Consider the following 23,605-nt stretch of genomic DNA (forward strand, 5'->3'; position numbering starts at 1 on the left):
TTGCCACAGAAGGCTGTCAAGGCCGTCAATGGATATTTTTAAGGCAGAGATAGATTATTGATTTGTATGGGTGTCAGGGGTTATGGGGAGAAGGTAGGAGAATGGGGTTAAGAGGGAAGAGACAGATCAGCCATGATTGAATGGTGGAGTAGACTTCATGGGGCGAATAGCCTAATTCTGCTCCTATCACTTATGATCTTATGCTTCAATAGGAACTGGTTTTAAAAATGTGCATCCTAGAAAGTATCTTTCGGTCCTTGAATTCTTTGATCAGAAACCACATTTACCTATTCAAATGTCTTTTAAATGTTTTAATACCTGCTTCAACTACTTTCTCTGGCAGCTCCACAATCCCACCACAATCTGTATAGAAAATGTTGCCCCTCAGAATCCTATTAAATCTTTCCCCTCTCCTTAAACCTATGCCATCTGGTTCTTGATTGCCCTATTATGGGTAAAAGACTGTGCGTTCATCCTATCCTATCTATTCCCCTCATGATTTTGTACACCTCTGTAAGAACCCTCAGCCTCAGATTCCAAGGAATAAAGTCCTAACCTGCCCAACCCCTCCCAATGGTTTAAGCCTTCTAGTCCTGGTAACTTCCTCATAAATCCTCACTGCACTCTTTCCAGCTTATTGACATCCTTGCTATAGCAAGGTGACCAAAATTGAACACATTACTGCCAATGCAGCCTAGCCAACGTGTTGTACAACATTCTATACTTAATATCCTGACAGATCAAGGCCAATGTACAGAAAGCCTCATGGGCCATCCCATCTACCTGTGTTGCCACTTTCAGGAAACTATGTACCTGTACTCCTCGATCCCCCTGCTCTACAACATCTTCCAGGGCTATTTCTATTCCGAGGTTCCAAATCTACTGTGTTCAAGTCATATCTCAAAGTATTCCAGGTGAAATCTGACGAGAGATAAGGAAGCATGGGGACCATCTGCTTGAGACAACAGACAATGACTTTTATTATAGATCTCATGATAAGAAAACATCTTGATTAATAAATCAGGCAAGTTCTGAAGAATGTTATAAAAGTGATTCTTGAGAATTCTGATAGTGGTATAAATCATTCAAGGGAGCTCGGTTCTGCTTAAGTTGTATATTAGTTTTTTTTATTTGCAGTCTTTCGTCTGTCCGATAGTTAAATCTTGGGATTTGTCATTGACTTATAAGAAGAGAGGATTCAGATAGCAATTCTATTTTCCTTTTAATTGTATTGCATTGTTGATTGTGGGAACTTGTGTAAATCCCGCAGGACAGTCTTGAGATTGAAATGCCAACCAGGAATCGGTGAATCTGTGGAATTCTCTGCCACAGAAGGTAGTTGAGGCCAGTTCATTAGCTATATTTAAGAGGGAGTTAGATGTGGCCCTTGTGGCTAAAGGGATCAGGGGGTATGGAGAGAAGGCAGGTACGGGATACTGAGTTGGATGATCAGCCATGATCATATTGAATGGCGGTGCGGGCTCGAAGGGCCGAATGGCCTACTCCTGCACCTGAGGGCGTACAGCGTAGGTTCACTAGGTTAATTCCCGGAATGGCGGGACTGTCGTATGTTGAAAGGCTGGAGCAATTAGGCTTGTATACACTGGAATTTAGAAGGATGAGGAGGGATCTTATTGAAACATATAAGATAATTAGGGGATTGGACACATTAGAGGCAGGAAACATGTTCCCAATGTTGGGGGAGTCCAGAACAAGGGGCCACAGTTTAAGAATAAGGGGAGGCCATTTAGAACGGCGATGAGGAAGAACTTTTTCAGTCAGAGAGTGGTGAAGGGGTGGAATTCTCTGCCTCAGAAGGCAGTGGAGGCCAGTTCGTTGGATGCTTTCAAGAGAGAGCTGGATAGAGCTCTTAAGGATAGCGGAGTGAGGGGGTATGGGGAGAAGGCAGGAACGGGGTACTGATTGAGAGTGATCAGCCATGATCGCATTGAATGGCGGTGCTGGCTCGAAGGGCTGAATGGCCTACTCCTGCACCTATTGTCTATTGTCTATTGTCTATTGAGCGAAGGTGTTGAGCAAAGCGATCGCCGAGCCTGCGTTTGGTTTCGCTGATGTAAAGAAATTGACATCTAGAGCAGCGGATGCAACAGATGAGGTTGGAGGAGGTGCAGGTGAACCTCTGTCTCACCTGGAAAGACTGTTTGGGTCCTTGGATGGAGTTGAGGGGGGAGGATTTATTTAAGTGAGATGTCGCTGTTATGACTTCATGTCACTAATCTTCTGGAAGATTCGATTATATAGAGTGATACAGTGTGGAAACAGGCCCTTTGGCTCAGCTGGCCCACACCGACCAACTTGTCCCAACTACACTAGTCCCACCTGCCCGCGTTTGATCCATATCCCTCCAAACCTGACCTATCCATGTACGCAGAATTATTCATCTGGAATGATGGATTTGAATGTAGTGACCCAGTACATAATTTGTCCACGTTACAGTCTTCGAATTGCTTGAGGAAAAGGATATTTGACAAGCTCAACATTAAACGGGGTACAAAACTTTAGGTCTATACACACCAATGATGCCTGCCTTTCTTTTAGAGATACAACGCAGAAACAGGCCCTTCGGCTTACCGAGTCTGCGGCAACTGGTGATCACCCTAGCACTATCCCACACAAGGGACAATTGACAATTTTTTACTGAAGCCAATTAACCTATACGTCTTTGGAGTGAGGGAGGAAACCAGACCACTACCCGGTCACATGGAGAAAGTACAAACTCCGTTTCGACAGCACCTGTGGTCAGGTTCGAACCCAGGTCTCTGGCACTATAAGGCAGCAATTCCCCCACTGTGCCGCCCTTTCAGATTTGTTTTGGATTGGGACTACCTCCAGAGACACCTAAAAGCCCTGCAGTCTTTGCCGCAATCCAGCTAATTCACTGGAAGATTAAGTATAAGCACATCATTGTCTTCCAGACCAACATCCCAGGCAGCAAACCCCTAAAAGTTCTTTACCAGCCAGACAAAAGGAAAGATTTCATGGATGTGCACAAACCTTCTCATTTTGAGTGTCGGGGAGTGGGGGTGAACTTCTGGAAATACCTGCCCCATGAATATCTAAGTGGAAAAGAAATGGAGAACCGTAAGTTAATGTATGAGGAACACACAGACATCTGTGTGTAAATGATTGGAGGAGTGCCAACAATCCTATATTTGCTTCATCAACCACCTCAACCCACAATGTGGAGTGGAAGCAAGTCATTTTCTATCCTAAGGGATTGGCAAATATGTTTTTTTTTGGAGAGGTGGATTTTGTGCAGGTATATAAACTACTTGTAAATGATGCAGGCATTGGGAACAAATGAGTTTGAAAGATGCAGCTTGGAAACAGAGTCTACGCTGACCATTGATCATCCTTTAATGTACAAGGGATGATTAACAAGATGTATAAATATTCTTACAACTTGGTTATAAAATATAAAAGTACCTGATTTTTTGCCTGTTACATTGACAGAGGAGTTGCCTTTATTAAAATATAAAATTGCGATAGTTGGCTGAAAGTATTGCCAAAATCAATTCAACCATAGTTTCAATATATTTGGACGTATAGTTTATTGCAAGTTATAGATACATAGATACAGAGCCAATAGGGGCAGGAGTAAGCCATTCGGCCCTTTGAGCCAGCACCGCCTTTCAATGTGATCATGGCTGGTCATCCACAATCAGTACCCCGTTCCTGCCTTCTCCCCATACCCCTTGATTCCGCTAGGCCTAAGAGCTCTATCTAACTCTCTTTTGAATGCATCCAGTGAATCGGCCTCGACTGCCTTCTGAGGCAGAGAATTCCACAAATTCACAACTCTGTGTGAAAAAGTTTTTCCTCATCTCAGTTCTAAATGGCCTACCCCTTATTCTTAAACTGTGGCCCCTGGTTCTGGACTCCCCCAACACCGGGAACATATTTCCTGCATCTAGTATATCCAATCCCGTAATAATTGTATAAGTTTCTGTAAGAACTCCTCATCCTTCTAAATTCCAGTCACTCCATTCATTCATCATATGACACACTGTCTCCCAGCTTTGTGTCATCTGCAAATTTGGTAATGTTACTTTTAATTCCTTCATTTAAATCATTAATGCATATTGTAAATAGCTGCGGCCCCAGCACCGAGCCCTGCGGCACCCCATTAGTCACTGCCTACCATTCTGAAAGGGACCCGTTAATCCCTGAAAGAGACCCGTTAATCCCACCACAGAATCTCCTGTCCGCACCTCGGACAATGGAGTCACCCACCACTATGGCTCTGCCCAACGTTGGTCTCGCCGGTCGAGTCTCATCGCTAGGATTGGAGCCACCGAACTGTTTGCCACTCAGACTGGAAGCGTCGTCTGCCTCGACAGCTCCCAAGAGGGTGTACCTGTTTTCATTAGGTACAGCCACCGGGGACTCCTGCACTCCACGTTTACTCCTCTTTCTCATAGTCACCCACCTTCGCTCTTCCGGTATCCTTGGTTTGACAACCTCACTGTAGGTCCTGTCCAGGAAACTCTCCTTTTCCTGCTGGCCCTGAGGTCATCCAGTGGCTGCCTCAGTTCCCCAACACGTTCATTCAGGAGTTGCACCTGGACACAACTTCCAGTTGTAGTTGTCAGAAGCACCAGTGGTGTCCCTGACTTCCCACATCCTACAGGAATTTTGAAGGTGGGTGTGTGGAACTATTAGGTAGTTGGTCAGGACCAAGGTGAGCAAAATGGTTTAAATTATCTCCTGTACACTGATTCTGATACATTATGCACCAGCTGTTAATGATTATACATAGCTACCTGGAACTTGTGCACATTTCCTTTACAGCAAAATTCTGGAGAATATTAAGTTTTTTAATCAATGTAAGATGACTTCAGATTTCCAAATGAATTCTACAAAGTGCACCTTTGTAACATTCTGTTCCCATGTGCATCACTTGTTATTCCATTTACTGAGTTAACAACTATAAGTCAAGCATTGACACATGGTGTAAATCTGAAGCCCCTGTACTGTACTAATCCTTGTCATGTTTTAGACTACATTCACTTCAACTGTAGTTGTTACTCAGCTTAACAAATGAGTAACAATTTCAAAATATCACAAAACTTCTGTAATACCAAGTTGTTTAATTAACTGAAATTTAAAGGAACCAATGCTGGTCACTGAGTATGGAACTGAAAAGTGGCATCACGTTTCACTTTTTTTCCTTTTGTTTCAATGGATATTAAAGAGAAAAGTTAATGCTCCAATTAAATCTTTGAATCAAAGAACCTTTTGTAGTCGACAGTTTCGCCTGATTATGAAGTTCTTAAAAAACGGTTTGGTGCATTGCCTTAAGTCATATTCAATTCTTACTATAAATAGATGAAGTTAGTCTACCACAATTCTTAGCAGCCAGCTTTTGAAAAGATACCTTTAGAAATTCTAACATTAGGAATATCCGTGAGGATATAGACAGTAGGCGCAGGAGTAGGCCATTCGGCCCTTCGAGCCAGCACCGCCATTCAATGTGATCATGGCTGATCATTCTCAATCAGTACCCCGTTCCTGCCTTCTCCCCATACCCCCTGACTCCGCTATCCTTAAGAGCTCTATCTAGCTCTCTCTTGAATGCATTCAGAGAATTGGCATCCACTGCCTTCTGAGGCAGAGAATTCCACAGATTTACAACTCTCTGACTGAAAACGTTTTTCCTCATCTCCGTTCTAAATGGCCTACCCCTTATACTTAAACTGTGGCCCCTGGACTCCCCCAACATTGAAAACATGTTTCCTGCCTCTAACGTGTCCAACCCCTTAATAATTTTATGTTTCGATAAGATCCCCTCTCATCCTTCTAAATTCCAGTGTATACAAGCCTAGTCGCTCCAGTCTTTCAACATACGACAGTCCCTCCATTCCGGGAATTAACCTAGTAAACCTACGCTGCACGCCCTCAATAGCAAGAATATCCTTCCTCAAATTTGGAGACCAAAACTGCACACAGTACTCCAGGTGCAGTCTCACTAGGGCCCTGTCCAACTACAGAAGGACCTCTTTGCTCCTATACTCAACTCCTCTTGTTATGAAGGCCAACATTCCATTGGCTTTCTTCACTGCCTGCTGTACCTGCATGCTTCCTTTCAGTGACTGATGCACTGGGACACCCAGATCTCGTTGTATGTCCCCTTTTCCTAACTTGACACCATTCAGATAATAATCTGCCTTCCTATTCTTACCACCAAAGTGGATAACCTCACACTTATCCACATTAAACTGCATCTGCCATGCATCCGCCCACTCACACAACCTGTCCACGTCACCCTGCAACCTCATAGCATCTTCCTCGCAGTTCACACTACCACCCAGCATCTGCAAATTTGCTATGGGCATTTTGCAGAAAAATGTCACTATCAGCAGAGTTGGATTCCCTGTATGCAGGCATGGCATCATTACTTTGTTTGCCTTGGCTTGAGTCAGCACTGGGCTTGAGTCAGCACTTGAGACAGCAATGATCTTGGAAGAGCTGTTCAATGACGTTGATATTGATGTGACTATAGTTACATTTGGGTCGTATGAATGAGGACAGCAGGCTTCTGTGAGGATCTGAACCTTTTGGGTTTGTATATTAAGAAATTTTCATCACTTCTGTCGATCCCTGATGTTTCCAAATTATTGTCTTAATCTTTAGACTAAGTACTTATTTGTTAAGTGGTAATTACTCATCCAAGAGCAAAGCCAGTGCTGTGGGCAAGTCAATTTTTGGCCTTGTTGTTCATGATATTTAACCTTTTGTAATTTGGGCAGAACTAGTTGTCTTCATAGAAAATAACCTGTAAAGATAATCTTTATTGGGCACTTGATGAATTAGTAAACACAAATCATATCAGATGACATAGGAGCAGAATTTGCCCATTCGGTCCACCAAGACTGCTGCTATTTGATCATAGCTGATTCTTTTTTTCCCTCCTTTTAACCCCATTCTCCTGCCTTCTCCCCATAACCACTGATGCCCTTACTAATCAAGTACCTGTCAATTCCATTTAAAACTCACAATGACGGCCTCCACAGCCATCTGTGGTAATAAATTCCACAGATTCAACACCCTCTGGCTCCAGAAATTCTTCCTCATTCCCATTCTAAAGGTATGTCCTTTTATTTTGAGGCTGTGCCCTCTGGTCTTAGACTTTCCCACTACTGGAAACATCCTGTCTGCATCTACTCTCCTATCATTCATTATTTGGTCAGTTTCAATGAGAACCTTCCGCCCTCATCCTTCTAAACTCCAGCTAGTACAGGCCCAGAGCTAACAAACGCTCCTCATACATTAAGCCTATCATCCCAAGGATCATTCACGTAAACCACCTCTAGAACCTCTTCAACGCCAGCACATCGTTCCTCAGATACGGGGCCCAAAACAGCTCGCAATATTCTGAATGTGGTCTGACCAGTGCCATAAAAAGTCTCAGCATTGCATCCTCACTTTTATAATCTAGTCCTCTGGAAAATGAATGCTAACATTACACTTGCTTTCCATACTACTGACTCAACCTGCAAATTAACCTTTTGGAAATTCTGCATGAGCACACCTTAAGTCCATTTGCACCTATGATTTCTGAATCCTGTCCCCATTTAGAAAATAGTCTACACTCTTATTCCTTCTACCAAAGTGCACGATCGCACACTTTGCTTCTTTGTATTCCATTTGCCCACTCTCCCAACCTGTCCAAGATCTTCTGCAGACTTCCTGCTTCCACAACATTACCTGGCCCTCCACCTATTTTCAAATCATCCGCAAACCTGGCCACAAAGCCATCAATTCCATCATCCAGATCATTAACATATAACATGAAAAATATCAGATCACTGACCCTTACGAACACCACTTGTCACTGGCAGCCAACCAGAAAAGACTCCTTTTATTCCCACTCTTTGCCTTCTGCCAGTCAGCCTATCCTCTATCCATGGGCTCCTATAGTGTTTAGCATCCTCTGATGCGGCACCTTTTTCAAAATCTAAGTAAACCACGTCCACTTACCCTCTATCAATGCTGCTTGTTACTTCCTTAAAGAATTCAAACATATTTGTTAGGCAAGATCTTCCCTTAACAAAACTATGCTGACTTCAGCCTATTTTATCATGTGCTTCTAAGTCATCCTTAATAATGAACTCCAAAATCTTACAAACTACTGAGGTCAGACTTGCTGGCCTATAATTTCCTTTCCCTTGCCTCCCCTCCAACAGTGGAGTTAGCTTTGTGATTTTCCAGTCCTCGGGAACCATTCCTGACTCTAGTGATTCTTGAAAGATCACTATTAATGTCTTCACAAATGATTGATTTAGCACTGATCTGTGAAATTGATTCAATCTTGAGTGAATGGGATTCTATTTTACCATCATTACATCTACTTACTTTATCAACTGTGCAGTTTCATCGATTTAAAATGATATTTTGATGTTAGATGGCTTATTTTATGCACACTATTCAAATGTATCTGGGAGTTTACAGCCGAGAATGGACTATGTAGGTTAATTGGCTGGGTAAATGTAAAAATTGTCCCTAGTGGGTGTAGGATAGTGTTAATGTACGGGGATCACTGGGCGGCACGGACTTGGAGGGCCGAAAAGGCCTGTTTCCGGCTGTAGATATATGATATGATATGATATGAAAGTTTATGAACAGCACCAGCCTCTTTCAGCTTGCCTTATTTGAATGGCATTTCCTTTTCCTCTTAAAAAATATTTCTCTATATAGTTGCCTAACCTTCCCATAAATGCTTTCATTATTTTCGTCCTCAATGTCAGTCTGTTTCACCTACAGCCAAAATATTTCTTCTTAAAAATACTAATAAAAGCACTCCAGATTCATAGACTTCTCCCTGCACATTCTCACCCATTAATAACTGTAAATCAAAATCTGACTACCTCCAACCTTCTGGCAAATATAACCTTACCCCGTTTTAGTATTTCAGAAAAGATGTATAGAATTTTGTTATCATTATAATTCTAGTTCGTTAGTGTATTTATATCCTTACTGCAGATAGTTACGAAGTACACTTCCAAGAAATATCCTTGCTGCATTTGGATGTGATGCAAATGATTTGTCTTTTCCTACCATTATTCAGGATGGAGATGCCCATAAAAGTCTTCAATAATTGTTTCAATCCCCAGCACCATTCATAACTCTGATGTTTTAGTTTATTGTCACATGTACAATAGTACAGTGAAAATCTTTTTTGTGTGCTATCAGTCAGCGGAAAGACTATATATGATTACAATCAAGCCATCCACAGTGTACAGACACAGGATAAAGGAATAGCGTTTAGTGCAAGGTAAAGTCCAATTAAAGATGATCCGGACCACTCTAGTTGGTGATTAGGATAGTGCTGTTGCCTGATAGCAGCTGGGAAGAAACTGTCCCTGAATCTGGATGTATGCATTTTCATGTTTCTGTTCTTCATGCCTGGTGAAAAGTGGGGGAGAACAGGAAGTGTCCACCTTTGCGACTCGTCCTTAATTATGCTGGTGGCCTTGCTAAGGCAGCATGAAGTGCAGATGGAGTCAACAGAAGGGAGGTTGGTTTGCATGATGGTCTGGGCTTTGGTCACAATTCTCTGCAATTTCTAGTGGTCTTGGATGGAGCTGTTCCCAAACCACGCTGTAATGCATCCCAATAAAATGCTTTCTGCGACGCATCTGTAGAAGTTGGTGAGAGTTGTTGGGGACATGCCAAACTTCCTAAGCCTTCTAACGAAGAAGAGGCATTCATGTGCTTTCTTGGCTATTGTTTCGATATAGCTAGTCCAGGACACATTGCTGGTGATAATTACTCCTAGGAACTTGAAGCTTTTTATCATCTCTACTTCCCTGTCAATGTATACTGGGTTATGTATATACTTGGTTTGCTTCCTGAAGTCGATCACGATTTGCTTTGTCATGCTGACATGGAGAGAAAGGTTGTTGTCTTGACTCTCAATCTCCATCCCATACTTTGTCTCGTCATTATTTGATATCTAGCCCACTGCGGTGGTGTTGACCACAAATTTGTAAGGTTTAGTTCAACCAACTTGATGAGATCCATTTGTTGTCAATCTGCTGCTCACCCCTGACACGCATGAAGTTCAGTGTTGCAAATTCAAGGGTATGGCATTTCTGTTGTGCCTTATGCTTGAAGTATTCTTAATTTATAGCATGCTTGATCTATAGAATTGTAGATCCTTTACATTTAAATGCAGAGGTGGTAGCAAATATCACATAATAATCTTTTCATTGTGCTCAGACATAGCCGTTTTGTCCACCTCTTGCTCTCTAATATGGAACAGTGTATAAAACAGATTTTATTATAAAAACAGTCAGCTGCTTTGCAGACATATTGGGTAAATAAAGCAGGAAATCAGTGCCTCTGATTTCTTTAATTGCTGCTGTCTTTTCCAGGAACCCTTTAGACAAACCACTTATAGAGTCATGCAGCACGGAAGCAGGCCCTTCAGCCCAATTTGTCTTTGGTGACTAAGATGCCCCATCTACACTAGTCTCACTTGCCTGCATTTGGCCCATAACCTTTCTTATCCATGTACCTGTCCAACTCTCTTTTAAATGTTGTTATAGTACCTGCCTCAACTACCCTCGCCTTAAACCAATGTCCTCTGGTTCCTGACTCCCCAACTGGGTAAAAGATGCTAAGTGTTCATCCTCTCTCCTGCTTATGGTCTTATACACCTCTATAAGATCACTCTGCCTCCTGCACTCTGAGGAATTAAGTCCTCCCCTACCCAACCGCTCTCTATAAGCTCAGGCTCTTTCCTATTATAGGGTGACTAAAACAGAACACAATACTCAAAATGTGACCTCAACAACATCTAGTATAACTATAACATAACATCCCAAATTCCACACCCTGACTGATGAAGGCAGATGTACTGAAAGCTGCCTTTATCACCATATCTACCTGTGATGTAACTCAGCGGGACAGGCAGCATCTCTGGAGAAAAGGAATGGGTGATGTTTCGGGTCGACACCCTTCTTCAGACTGATGTCAGGGGAGAGGGAGATACATAGATAAGGAAGTGTAAGGTGTGAAACCAGGGGATGGAGATCAAGGAAAATGCTGAGGCTTTATCAGACGGCATTTGTAGTATGTGTGAGCAGTTTTGCGCCCCATATCTGAGGAAGGATGTAGTGGTATTCTAGGGGGTCCAGAGGAGCTTAACAAAAATTATCCCAGAAACAATTGGTTTAACAGATGAGCATATGACGGCACAGGGCCTGTACTCACTGGAGTTTAGGAGGATGAGGGGGGACCTCATTGAAATTTACCAAAAAGTGAAAGGCCTGGATAGAGTGAATGTGGAGAGGATGTTTCCACTAGTGGGAGTCTAGGACCAGAGGCCATAGCCTTGGATTAAAAGGCCGTACCTTTTGAAAGGAGATGAGGAATTTATTTAGTGAATCTTTGGAACTTATTGCCACAGATGGCTGTGGAGGCTGTCAATGAATATTTGTAAGGTGCATATTGACAGATTCTTGATTTGTAATGATGTCAGGGGTAATGGTGAGAAGTCAGGAGAATGGTGTTGAGCAGGAAAAATAGATCAGCCATGATTGAAAGGCGAAGTAGACGATGGACCGAATGGACTAATTCTGCTCCACTGACTTATGAACTTACGAAAATACCTAGCAAATCTTGAGCCCCTCAAACAAATTAATAGTTTTTAATGGCACACTTTTAGCCACAATAATTTACCAAACTAGCTAACCCTTAAAGGAAATCTGAATTGTAGATCCCTTACAAATATTTCATATGTCAACAAAACTGCATCAGCATTTGATTGGAGAGGAAGAACATGCATCTCATCGAGTTTGCACTAAAGTCAAGTTACTCTTTATACTTTGGAATTCTTTGGCATCTTGCACAACTGGATACCATTGTACTCCTTGAAAATTGCTTTTTGACAAAATACTGGAAGCATTCATCGTTATTTGTCCAGAAATTTATTTTCAAGTCATTGGAGTTATTTATTTGCCATTGACCTTGGCATTATCCCAACGTGTGGGAGGATTAAAGCTAATTTGGCTGAGGAATGGGGCACAATAAGAGTGTAGTGAGCAGAAGGAACAGCAAAACCAAACCAGTTCAATAGGCAGCATACTTAGACTTGCTACGGAGGAATACGAGTGGATTTCATCTATTTTAATGCAAGGTGCCTGACAAATTAAATTGGTGTACCAAGGGCATTGATTAGTGTAGAGGAACAACTGCTGTTATCATTGAGACATGGTTGAAAGATGGGTAGTACCAGCAAATTGCAATTACTGGGTAGAGATTCTTCAAGCATCATTGATCATAGGTGGTGGGAAGCGGGGTGGTAGAATGTAAACGGAGATGGCACTTTAATATTAATCAAGTTAATTACTGAGGTAAAAAGCGATATTTTTAAATGTTCTTCAAATAGGCCATATGGGTGGAACTTGGAAATAGAGGAAATCATTTTGCTGTGGGTGTACGACTAGCTTCCTTGTAATCAACTGCCGATAGAGGATCAAATCACAGAAGTGTAAAAGTCATAGATGATAGTAGCAACAATTTCAACTTCCCCAATATTAAAGTGGTGTCACCTCTAAAAGAAAAAGGGTTGAATTTTAAAGGGAATCCAGGAAAGCTTTTAGAGTGTGTGCATGGACGGTCCTAAAAAATGAGGTTTGCACTGGGCCTTTGTGAATGTAGCCAGGAATAGTGGGAGAATTGGTGAGAGAGTATTTTACAGCTGGTGCTCATAACCTGTGGTTTTGGAGAAGGAAAGAGTAGGACACATTGGAATTAAAGTGGCCATGTGGGAGGATAGAGATGGGGACTTAAATGAATACTTATAATCTGCACTTACTATGTAGAACATCGGTTAATTTGATGGGACAGTTGATTCTAAACTAATTTACCATTCAAACTGGTTGCCAGATGCCATTCGGGGACTCCACAGCAGTCCTTCCAGGTAAGACAGAGGTTCATGTGCACTTCCTTGAAGTACATTGGCGATACCAAGTGTAGACGCGACAGTTTTGCCAAACATTTGCGTTCAGTCTGTCACTGTCCACTGGATCTCCCAGTTGCTAATCATTTTATCTCCTCTTGCCATTCCCATACTGACCTTTCACTATCCATGCTGCCCAAGAAATGCTGATTGATCTGCTGAGTTATTCCAACATTGTCATTTTTTGTTAGATATATTGGCAGGCTTAAAGGTGGATAAATTCCCTGGGCCTGATGAGATGTATCCTAGGCTTGCTTCTATGTATTTGTCAATGTCCACAGCTGCAGACCACAACAATCCTCACCCACAAATCCAACTTACTGTTTTCCCACAGCCTCCATATATGTTAACTGCGGTTTGGGATGGGTATGGGAGAGGGTGAAAACTATTTGATATATCTATAGAAATTAGGGGTCTTCATCGCTTATTCTCTTTAATTCAAATTCTTCCGTTGCGCTCCTGTATTTTTTCTCACACTAAATTACTTGCTACTTTTAAGCTGCAAATTCTAACTGAAGACCATATTTCCTATGGCCTAAATTGTCTGAATTGAATTTGATGTTTTTGCTTTTCAGATCTTATACAAGCTACGAATGAGACCAATGTTAACATACCTCAGATGGCTGATACTCTTTTCGAGCGAGCGACGAGCAGTAGCTGGGTAGTAGTGTTTAAGGCTTTGGTTACCACGCATCATTTGATGGTCCATGGCAATGAGGTAATTTAATGCCACTGAGAACAGAGATATGTCAGTATTGTTTGTGCATGGAGCAATTCTGAAATTGGAATTTATGTTCTATAATTTGCCATTGAAAATTAATGTACTACCAAAACTCCACGTTAGTGTTGGTTAAATTTTACATGCATAAATGAAATTCTGAAGTAGAGCCATCTTGATAGATGATTAATACGGGCTTGAATGTAGAGATTGCATTTGATTTTGTGACCATGTAGCACTTTTCCATGGTGGAAATTTGACAATGACATTGATTGAATGGGCTGGCCATTGCACTAGACTTGCAAGTTTGTGCTCCGAAGAATGTGATATTAATACTAATAACTTCCCAACTCTCAGGATTTGTAATTGATTAATTTGTGGTGTTGATCCTATAACTATAATGCATTAGCCCATCTTGCTTTCTGTTGGTACAATCAATATTGCTTAGTCAAGTGAGTAAATCTGAATTTGGAAGAGTGTGATATACCAGCTTTGAAACTGAAAATGTAAGTCCTGTGTTTGTATCTAAAATGTCTAATGCTTTTATTTGCCTCATTTCCATCTTCTACCTCCTACTTAACAAACACATGGATTTGAATCAAAGGAGTGGAATGTATGCTATTGTTGTCTGTAACTTTTGGAGTAAAGCATGTCATCCCAATTTTATCAAGAAAAATATTGTGTGTGATTGGGGATAGGTGTGTGTGTATCATGTAGGAGAAAAGCTGTTATGTGGGGGTGCAGTGTAGAGGAAGTGTATTATTTTAAGTTTAGAGCACTTTATGTAACCTAATTTGCTTTAAATAAACAATTTTGGAATTACAGGAAGAGCAAGCTTATTCAAGAATAAAATGAAAATTTTTAATCATAGAGAGGATAAAAAAACAAACTGTCGGGGAGGATCTCAACTGGTTAAGCAACATTTGTGAGAAGGAACATTTTCACCCAGAGAGTTGTGAATTTGTAGAATTCTCTGCCACAGAAGGCAGTGGAGGCCAAATCACTGGATGAATTTAAGAGAGTTAGATAGAGCTCTGGGGGCTTGTGGAATAAAGGGATATGGGGAGAAGTTATGCACAGGTTACTGATTGTGGATGATCAGCCATGATCACAATGAATGGCGATGCTGGCTCGAAGGGCTGAATGGCCTCCTTCTGCACCTATTTTCTATGTTTCTATCTCTTAAATTTTCTAGCCTTGTACTTATCTAAACATCTTTTAAACACGAAGGTAGACACAAAATACTGGAGTAACTCAGTGGGACAGGCAGCATCTCTGGAGAGAAGGAATGGGTGATGTTTCAGGTTGAAACCCTTCAGACTGATGTCAGGGGAGTGGGCGGGACAGAGATAGATTGCAGTCGGAGACAGTAAGACTGGTGAGAGAACTGGGAAGGGGAGGGGATGGAGAGAGAGGGAAAGCAAGGGCTATTTGAAGTTGGAGAAGTCAATGTTCATACCGCTGGGGTGTAAGCTACCCAAGCGAGATATGAGGCGCTGTTCCTCCAATTTGTGCTGGGCCTTGGTCTGACAATGGAGGAAGCCCAGGACAGAAAAGTCAGTGTGGGAATGGGAGGGAGAGTTAAAGTGCTGAGCTACCGGGAGATCAGGTAGGTTAAGGCGGACTGAGCAGAGGTGTTCAGCGAAACGATCGCCAAGCCTGCGGTTGGTCTCGCCGATATACAGGAGTTGACAGCTGAAACAGTGGATGCAGTAGATGAGGTTGGAGGAGGTGCAAGTGAACCTCTGCCTCACCTGAAAAGACTGTTGTGGTCCTTGGATGGAGTCGAGGAGGGAAGTAAAGCAACAGGTGTTGCATCTCCTGCGGTTGCAGGGGAAAGTACCTGGGGAGGGGGTGGTTTGGGTGCAAAGGGATTTGTGGAAGGACCTACCTGATCTCCCGGTAGCTTAAGTGTCAATTCCTGTATATCGGCGAGACCAAGCGCAGGCTCGGCGATCGTTTCGCTGAAGACCTCCACTCATTCTGTCTTATTCTACCTGATCTCCCGGTAGCTCAGCACTTTAACTCCCCCTCCCAATTCCACATTGACCTTTCTATCCTGGGCCTCCTCCATTGTCAGAGTGAGACCCAGCACAAATTGGAAGAACAGCACCTCATATTTTTCTTGGGTAGCATACATCCCAGCGGTACGAACATTGACTTCTCCAACTTCAAGTAGCCCTTGCTTTCCCTCTCTCTCCATCCTCCCCCTTCCCAGTTCTCCCACCAGTCTTACTGTCTCCCACTACATTCTATCTCTGTCCCTCCCACTCCCCTGACATCAGTCTGAAGAAGGGTCTCAATCTGAAACATCACCCATTCCTTCTCTCCACAGATGCTGCCTGTCCCACTGAATTACTCCAGCATTTTGTGTCTACCTTCGATTTAAACCAGTATCTGCAGTTCTTTCCTATACACCTTTTAAACACTAATTGTATTGCCTCTACCATTCTCCCTGAGCTCATTCCACATTCCTACCATCCTGTGTGCAGAAAGATGCCTCTGTAGTCCCCTTTTTTATATATTTTAACCCTTATAATTCTTTTCCCTCTCACCTTAACCTTAATTTGGACTCCCCTACTTTAAGAAAGACTAACCATTCACCTTATCTATGTCTGTCAAGATTCTTTTTTATTTCTAAGGCAGTAACCATATTTTTTCCGTTTTCTCCATGATACCTATTAACTTCAATTTTTGGCCAGATTGATGCCCCACTTGGTGAAATAATGCTTTCACACATTGGCGAGTCAGGTGGAACGAACAGGGGTGATAGGCTGCTCATGTTTTTATGTTTGTGGCAGGTGGGAGGTAATTGCATGTAAAGGTAAAGGTCACCACAGTCAATATGGGGATTGCAAAGTAATGATTGGTAAGGAAGTACAGCAGGTCTTGGCACATATGGAATGCTTAAGATAATGGATCTTTAATTGATTATTCCAGTTAAATTGTAGGGCTGTATTTAACCAGCCAAATAAATACCCATCACAAAAATATTGTGTGTATTAAGATAATGTCAAACTTGAATTTGTTTTGTGTTCCTTATCCCAGTTGTATAAAATGAATGGCAAAGACATGATGCCCCAGTCCAGATCTTGGGAGATCTGTCATATGTCATATGTCCTGCCAACATTCTGACCCATTCTATCTTTTGCATAATGACAAAGATTTTTTTAACTTCCTGCGTTTTGCCAATGTACTGAAAAAATAACCCTTTTGAAAGTCTGTACAACCAACAATATACATCACCTTCCCCATTTGCACCCCTGCTCACAGCATAACCTGTGATATCAAGTGACATGAATTGAGAGAATATGTTTCTTAATCCCATTCTGACCTTGAATGATCTGTTTTTTTCCTCTCCCCCCCCCCCCCCTCCCCCCCCCCCCCTCCCCCCCACTCACCAATCCCCAATCACCAATCCTCCATCACCATGTTTCTTGATATACACCAAAATGCTCCATGCTAATTAATGTTGAAGTTCGTAATTAGCAAATTTCACTTCTTGGATTAGCAAAATTTTAACCCACATTGGCCCAATACCTGAAACCAATCCGCACAGATGCCTTAATAATCATTTCTCAGTGCCAGAATAATCATTGGAGTAAATCTTCATAACTTTGAATCAATTCCAGAAAGGAAGTTTTGCAGCATAGAGGTGATCATGGGAATTAGTGGCAAGATGCCTATGTCTTTTGTATGCATGTAGGATCTGACTTCAGGATGAAGCCACAGAATGATGTCACGTAGTTCATAGTATTATATAGCATGGAAACAGGTCCTTGGGGCCAAACTTATCCATGCTATCTGAGCTGGTTCCATTTTCTTGCATTTGTCCCCTACCCCTCGTATCATTTTTCCATGTACCTGTGCAAATATATTTTAAACATTGTAATCTCTAGGATTAATCCGGAAGATGCAGGGTCTTTTCATTCCAGAGGAAGAAAGATTCTAGGGGGAGAAAGAGACGACCATTGCTGACAAGGAAAGTCAACGACAATATAAAACGAAACGAGAAGGCGTATAACATAGCAAAGATTAGTGGGAAGACTGAGGATTGGGAAGCTTTTAAAGAACAACAGAGTAACTAAAAAGACAATATGGGGAGAAAAGATGAAATATGAAGGTAAGGTAGCCAATAATATAAAAGAGGATAGCAAGAGTTGTATAAAGAGCAAGAAAGAGTTGAGTGGACGATGGTCTGCTGGTGAAGTGATAATGGGGAATAAAGAAATGGCAGAGGAGTTGAATAACCTTTTTGCATCAGTCTTCACAGTGGAAGACACCAGCAACGTGTCTGAAATGCAAGAGAGCCAGGGGGTGGAAGTTAGTGGAGTGGCTATTACTAGGGAGAAGGTGTTTGGGAAACTGAAAAGGCTGAAGGTGGATAAGTCACCTGGGCCGGATGGACTGCACTCATAGTTCATCCAGATCCTTGTGAAATCTTGGATAATAACCTTCACTGTCTACTGCACTGCCATTTTTGGTATTGCTTAGATGTGAAAAGTGAATAGATCATTGAGAGGGAAATGGCAAAAGGGATTTTTATACTCGCTATGATGGGATAGGTAGATCCTAAAATATGAAACAGAGTTGAAACAGAAGAGACAAAATCATTCTGTCAAATGATGACAAAGTAGTTTTGAATGTTGTGAATAAGTTGCAGAATAACAAGTTATTGTTAAAGAATACTATACCTGATTTGTGTGCATGAAATATGTTAGATTAACTAAAATGCTGGGAAAAAAAATCTCATGGAGCCAATGTGGGGAGAGAAATAGAACTAGCCTTTCAAAAGACCTTTTATCTGAAATAGGAACGTACGGCGAATAATTGTTTTAAGATGATGGGAAGGGGCAAAGATGAAGCAGCTATGGAGAGAAACAGTTAGTGATACAATCTTTTGTCTGGAGATTAATAGACTATTGTTTCTTCTAGCATTATTCAGACATAGATTTTGGCCAGCAACTTGGACCTCAACTCATTGGTGTAGCACAAAACTGGTATCTCCCAATGTAAGCATCCAGCTCTGCTGACAGAATGATTTTGTTAGATGATGAGGTCTTGCCATCACTCTCACCCTGTCTCATCACTCTCATTGCTGATAGTGAATGTTTATGGGTGTCTTGCCAAATATATTTCTCAACCTGAGAACTGAGAATTCTGTACGTTGTTTCTGCACTAGTGAATGTTAGGTATTATCAATCAGAAGATCCAAGCAGACCTAGGATGTAGATCTGTCCCTCTTTTTGAGTGATGATTGTTCAGATGAGCAATCGTTGACTAAAACATCAGCTGTTTCTTCCTCCACAAATGCTTTTTGAGTACTTCCATAAAATGCACCTGTTGTATTGCCTGATTTCCATTAACTATCACCTGTACATTACAAGAAATCTCCACAACTGTCCTTTTTGAGGTTTTCCATAATACAAAATAATGTCATTTGCCCATGTGTTCAGAAACATGGGCCGAGGAAAAAAAAGGATTTACTATTTTTTCTTCTCTAATTCTGACTGAATTTTATTTCGTATCTCATCTTTGGCAGTAGTTTGTGAACTCCATAAGGGCAAATTTCTAAACAACTGAAATGAGGGGATCACATGTAGTCTATAATTGATATGTTAAATAAAACAATAAATCTCCTGAATTTCAATGAGGATGTTGTACCGTATTATCGTTCTTTAAAAAAATCATGAAACAAAGCTTTGTATGATTGAAGATAAAACCCAGAGGGTGGTGAGTATATGGAATGAGCTACCAGAGGAGGTGGTTGACGCAAGTACTATAAAAGCACGTAAATGACACTTGAACAGGTACATCGCTAGGAGAGGTTTCAAGGGATATGGGCCAAATGCGGACAAATGGGATTAGTTTAGATGGGGCATCTTGGCTGGCATAGTGAGTTGTGCCGAAGGTCCTGTTTCCATGCCGGATGACTCTGACTCCAAAAGATAACAGTGTAATAAGACCTTTCAAATCTTAATGAAATGTCTGTCAGTATTACGATCGAAGAGGGTGCTGATGCATATGAAGGTAGACAAATCTCCCAGCCTGGATCAGATCTATCCGAGGACAATGGGAAACTAGAGACAAAATTGCAGGAGCCCTGGCTGAAATTTACGTGTTGTCTTTAAGTACAGGCTAAGTCCCGGAAGACTGGAGGGTGGCAAATGCTGTGCCTCTATTCAAGAAGGACTGCAGGGAAAGGGTTGGGAACAACAGGCTAGTGAGCTTAACATCTAGTCGGAAAATTACTTCAGAGTATTCTGAGGGATAGGATATAGATGCATTTATAGTCCAAACCTGTCCTTTCTGTGTACCTGTCCAACTGTTTCTTAAACAATGGGATAGTCCCAGCTTCAACTACCTCCTCTGGCAGCTTGTTCCACACACCCACCACCCTTTGTGTGAAAAAGTTACCCCTCGGATTCCTATTAAATCTTTTCCCCTTCACCATGAACCTATGTCCTCTGGTCCTCGATTCCTCTACTCTGGGCAAGAGACTGTGCATCTACCTGATCTATTCCTCATGATTTTGTACACCTCTGTAAGATCCCCCCTCATCCATCTGTGCCCCATGGAATAGAGACCCAGCCTACTCAACCTCTCCCAAAAGCTCACACCCTCTAGTACTGGCAACATCCTTGTTAATCTTTTCTGAACCCTTTCAAGCTTGACAATATCTTTGCTATAACATGGTGCCCAGAACTGAACACGATATTCTAAATGTGGTCTCACCAATGTCTTATCCAACTGCAACATGACCTCCCAACTTCTATACTCAATACTCTGACTGATAAAGGACAAAGTGCCAAAAGCTTTTTGGACCACCTTTTCTACCTGTGACTCGGCTTTCAAGGAACCATGCACCTGTACTCCTGTACCCCTCAGCTCTCCAACACTACCCAGACGCCTACCATTTACTGTGCAGGTCCTGCCCTTGTTCGACGTCCCAAAATGCAAGACCTCACATTTTTCAGTATTAAATTCCATCAACCATTCCTCTGCCCACCTGGCCAATCGATCCAGATCCTGCAACAATCTTTCACAACCATCTTCATTATCTGCAAAACCACTCACGTTTGTATCATCAGCAAACTTGCTAATCTTGCCCTGTATGTTCTCATTCAAAAAGCATTGATGTAGATGACAAACAGTAATGGGCCCAGACTGAACCCTGAGGCACACTACTAGTCACAGGCCTCCAGTTTGAGATGCAACCTTCTATCATCACCCTCTTTTTCCTTTCATGGAGCCAATTTGGTACCCACTCTTTTTGGTCGCGTCTTCAAAACAATCAATCAGATTTGTGCGACACGATCTCCCACATCCAAAACCATGCTGACTATCCCTAATCAGCCCTTGCCCATCCAAATGCCTGTATAACCTAGAATACTCTCTAGTAACTTTCCAACTACAGATGTTAAGGTCACCGGCCTGTAGTTCCCAGCATTTTCCCTGCAGCCCTTCTTGAAAAGGGACACATTTGCCACCCTCCAGTCCTTTGGCACCTCCCCTATATCTAAGGACGACTCGTAAATTTCAACCAGGGATCCCGCAATTTCCTCTCTAGTTTCCCGCAATTTCTTTGAATATATCTGATCAGGACCTGGAGATTTGTCTACCTTCATACACGACAGTACCTTCAGTATGTCTTCGATGGTAACACTGCTCTCAAGACACTTCATTTGACTGCCCGAAGTTCCTCCGTCCTACTGTCTTTCTCCTCGGTAAATACAGAGGATTTTCTATCCATTCAGCATTCATGGAGGACCGTACCCATCTCCTGTGGGCAAGGGCTGATTAGGGATAGTCAGCATGGTTTTGTACGTGGGGGGTTGTGTCTCACAAATTTGATTGAGTTTTTTTGAATATGTAACCAAAAAGATTGAGGCCAGACCTTATGCATTTCAGCAAAGCATTCGCCAAGGTCCCACATGGTAGGCTGCTCTGGCAGGTTGGATTGCATGGGATCCAAGGACAATTGCTAAATGGATAGAAAATTGGGTTCATGGAAGGAAGCTGAGGGTGATGGTGGAAGGTTGCTTCTCAGACTGGAGGCCCGTGACCAGTGGTGTGCCTCAGGGTTCAGTGCTGGGCCCATTATTGTTTGTCATCTATATCAATGATATGGATGAGAATGTAAATGGCAAGACTGGACACTGGCGCTATTTGTTCGCCGCTTCTCCGTCAGGGGAGTTGGTCTGTTTGTTTTTATGTCATGACTGTTTTTGTAAAGCGTCTTTGAGCACTTGGAAAAGCGCTATATAAAATAAATGTTTATTATTATATTATTATAAGATTAGCAAGTTTGTAGATGATACAAAAGTGGGTGGGATTATGGATAGTCAAAAATTTCAGTACGATCTTAATCGGTTGCCCATGTGGGCTGAGGGATGGTTGATGGAATTTAATTCAGAGAAATGTGAGGTGATGCATTTTGAAAGGTCTAACATGGGCAGGACCTACACAGTGAATGGTACTCTGGGGACTGTTGTAGAGCAGAGGGATCTAGGAGTGCAGATGCATAGTTCCTTGAAGGTGGCGTCGTAAAAGCTTGTGGCACATTGGCCTTCATCAGTCAGAGTATTGAGTATAGAAGTTACACTTCTGTAGAAAGGCAATTCAATTACGAGGAGAGATAATGTAAATTGGCTTTGTTTACCTTGGAACAGAAGAAGTCTGAGGGGGAATCTAAAAGGTATGCAAAATTATGAGAAGCATGGATTTTATTCATAGTGGAAAATGTTTCCCCAAAGAAGAGGTATAAAACTAAAAGGCATAATTTTAGGGTAAAAGAGTCTGATTTCTAGAGGGTGTAAAGAAGAATCTGTTGGCTACTTGATTGATGTGGATGCGGTGGGCTGGAGCTTGTTTCTGTGCGATATGATTCTGCTTCAATGTAAATGCTGGCCCTCAAGTGCACTTTTCCACTTGCGTACTGATTGCTTGTTTCTCCGGTATCCCTTCATTTCCTCCATCACCCACCCTCCACCGCCACTCCCCCCTATAATCCACCAGTGTTCTTTTCTCCTGTTTAAACCAGGTCAGATGGGGGAAGCTGCTGAAAGTGAAAGCTATAAGATATACTTCTTGCAGAAGAATGCAAGGATTTTCTCCAGAATCTTGGTCTGTTTGTTCTGCCATTCCTCAACTCAACCCTAAGAAAGCCTCTTCCAGCTTGCTGATATTGCTGCTTTCCTCTTGGTAATCGTTCCCATTTTCTTGGCCTTGAGGGAAAGAAAAGAGCATTTTCATAATTAGGAGCTAATTACTAATTCTTTAAACACTTAATGGTTTTGAAACGATTTAAGAACTTTAAACTGATTCCTGGGTCCAGGCCAAGAATGCAGCTCTGCTACTTGTAGTAACATTCCATTAACATGCTTTCCAACATTGACTGAGAAAATAGTTTTGATTCTTAAAGTGCATTATGGAAAAAAACAAGGAAAAGATTTGTATAAAATTGGACACCAACAAAAAATTGTACAAAAAGAGATGTTGGGCAAGGTTAATTAATTTTTTTAAAACCTTCAGATCAAGGTGAAGTATATCAACTGTAGGAAGGACAAAGCCTTGTTTGAGGTGCATTCAATGAAAAATCTAAAGGTACAAAAAGCTGGGAAAGATCAAAATACTAAGCACAGTGGATTCAATGTGTGCAGTTGCATGGAAATGTTTGATATAGTAAATCACTGTCATTGTGAATTTAATAAATTAATTTGAAGAAATTAAAAATGTAAGTTGCACCAAACTTCTGATATCTACAGGCAAATATAATATTATATACAATTTTATGTTTTGCAGAGATTTATTCAGTATCTGGCCTCTAGAAATACTTTGTTCAACCTCAGCAATTTTTTGGACAAAAGTGGAACACATGGTAAGATATCATATTTGAC

The 23,605-nt window shown here is 41.7% G+C and overlaps 1 protein-coding gene across 5 annotated transcripts in view; it reads left to right on the plus strand.

Moving 5' to 3' along the window:
* snap91a (synaptosome associated protein 91a) overlaps window positions 1-23,605 on the plus strand; it is a 132,540-nt gene that overhangs the window by 14,052 nt on the left and 94,883 nt on the right. For all 5 annotated transcript variants that reach the window (XM_078399708.1, XM_078399711.1, XM_078399709.1 and 2 more), the window contains exons 2-3: window positions 13,564-13,706; window positions 23,511-23,586. In XM_078399708.1, coding sequence (XP_078255834.1) covers window positions 13,564-13,706; window positions 23,511-23,586 — 219 coding nt within the window. The remainder of the gene's footprint in view (window positions 1-13,563; window positions 13,707-23,510; window positions 23,587-23,605) is intronic.

The sequence above is a fragment of the Rhinoraja longicauda genome, chromosome 5 (genome assembly GCF_053455715.1).
Source record: "Rhinoraja longicauda isolate Sanriku21f chromosome 5, sRhiLon1.1, whole genome shotgun sequence".
Lineage (NCBI taxonomy): Eukaryota > Metazoa > Chordata > Chondrichthyes > Rajiformes > Arhynchobatidae > Rhinoraja > Rhinoraja longicauda.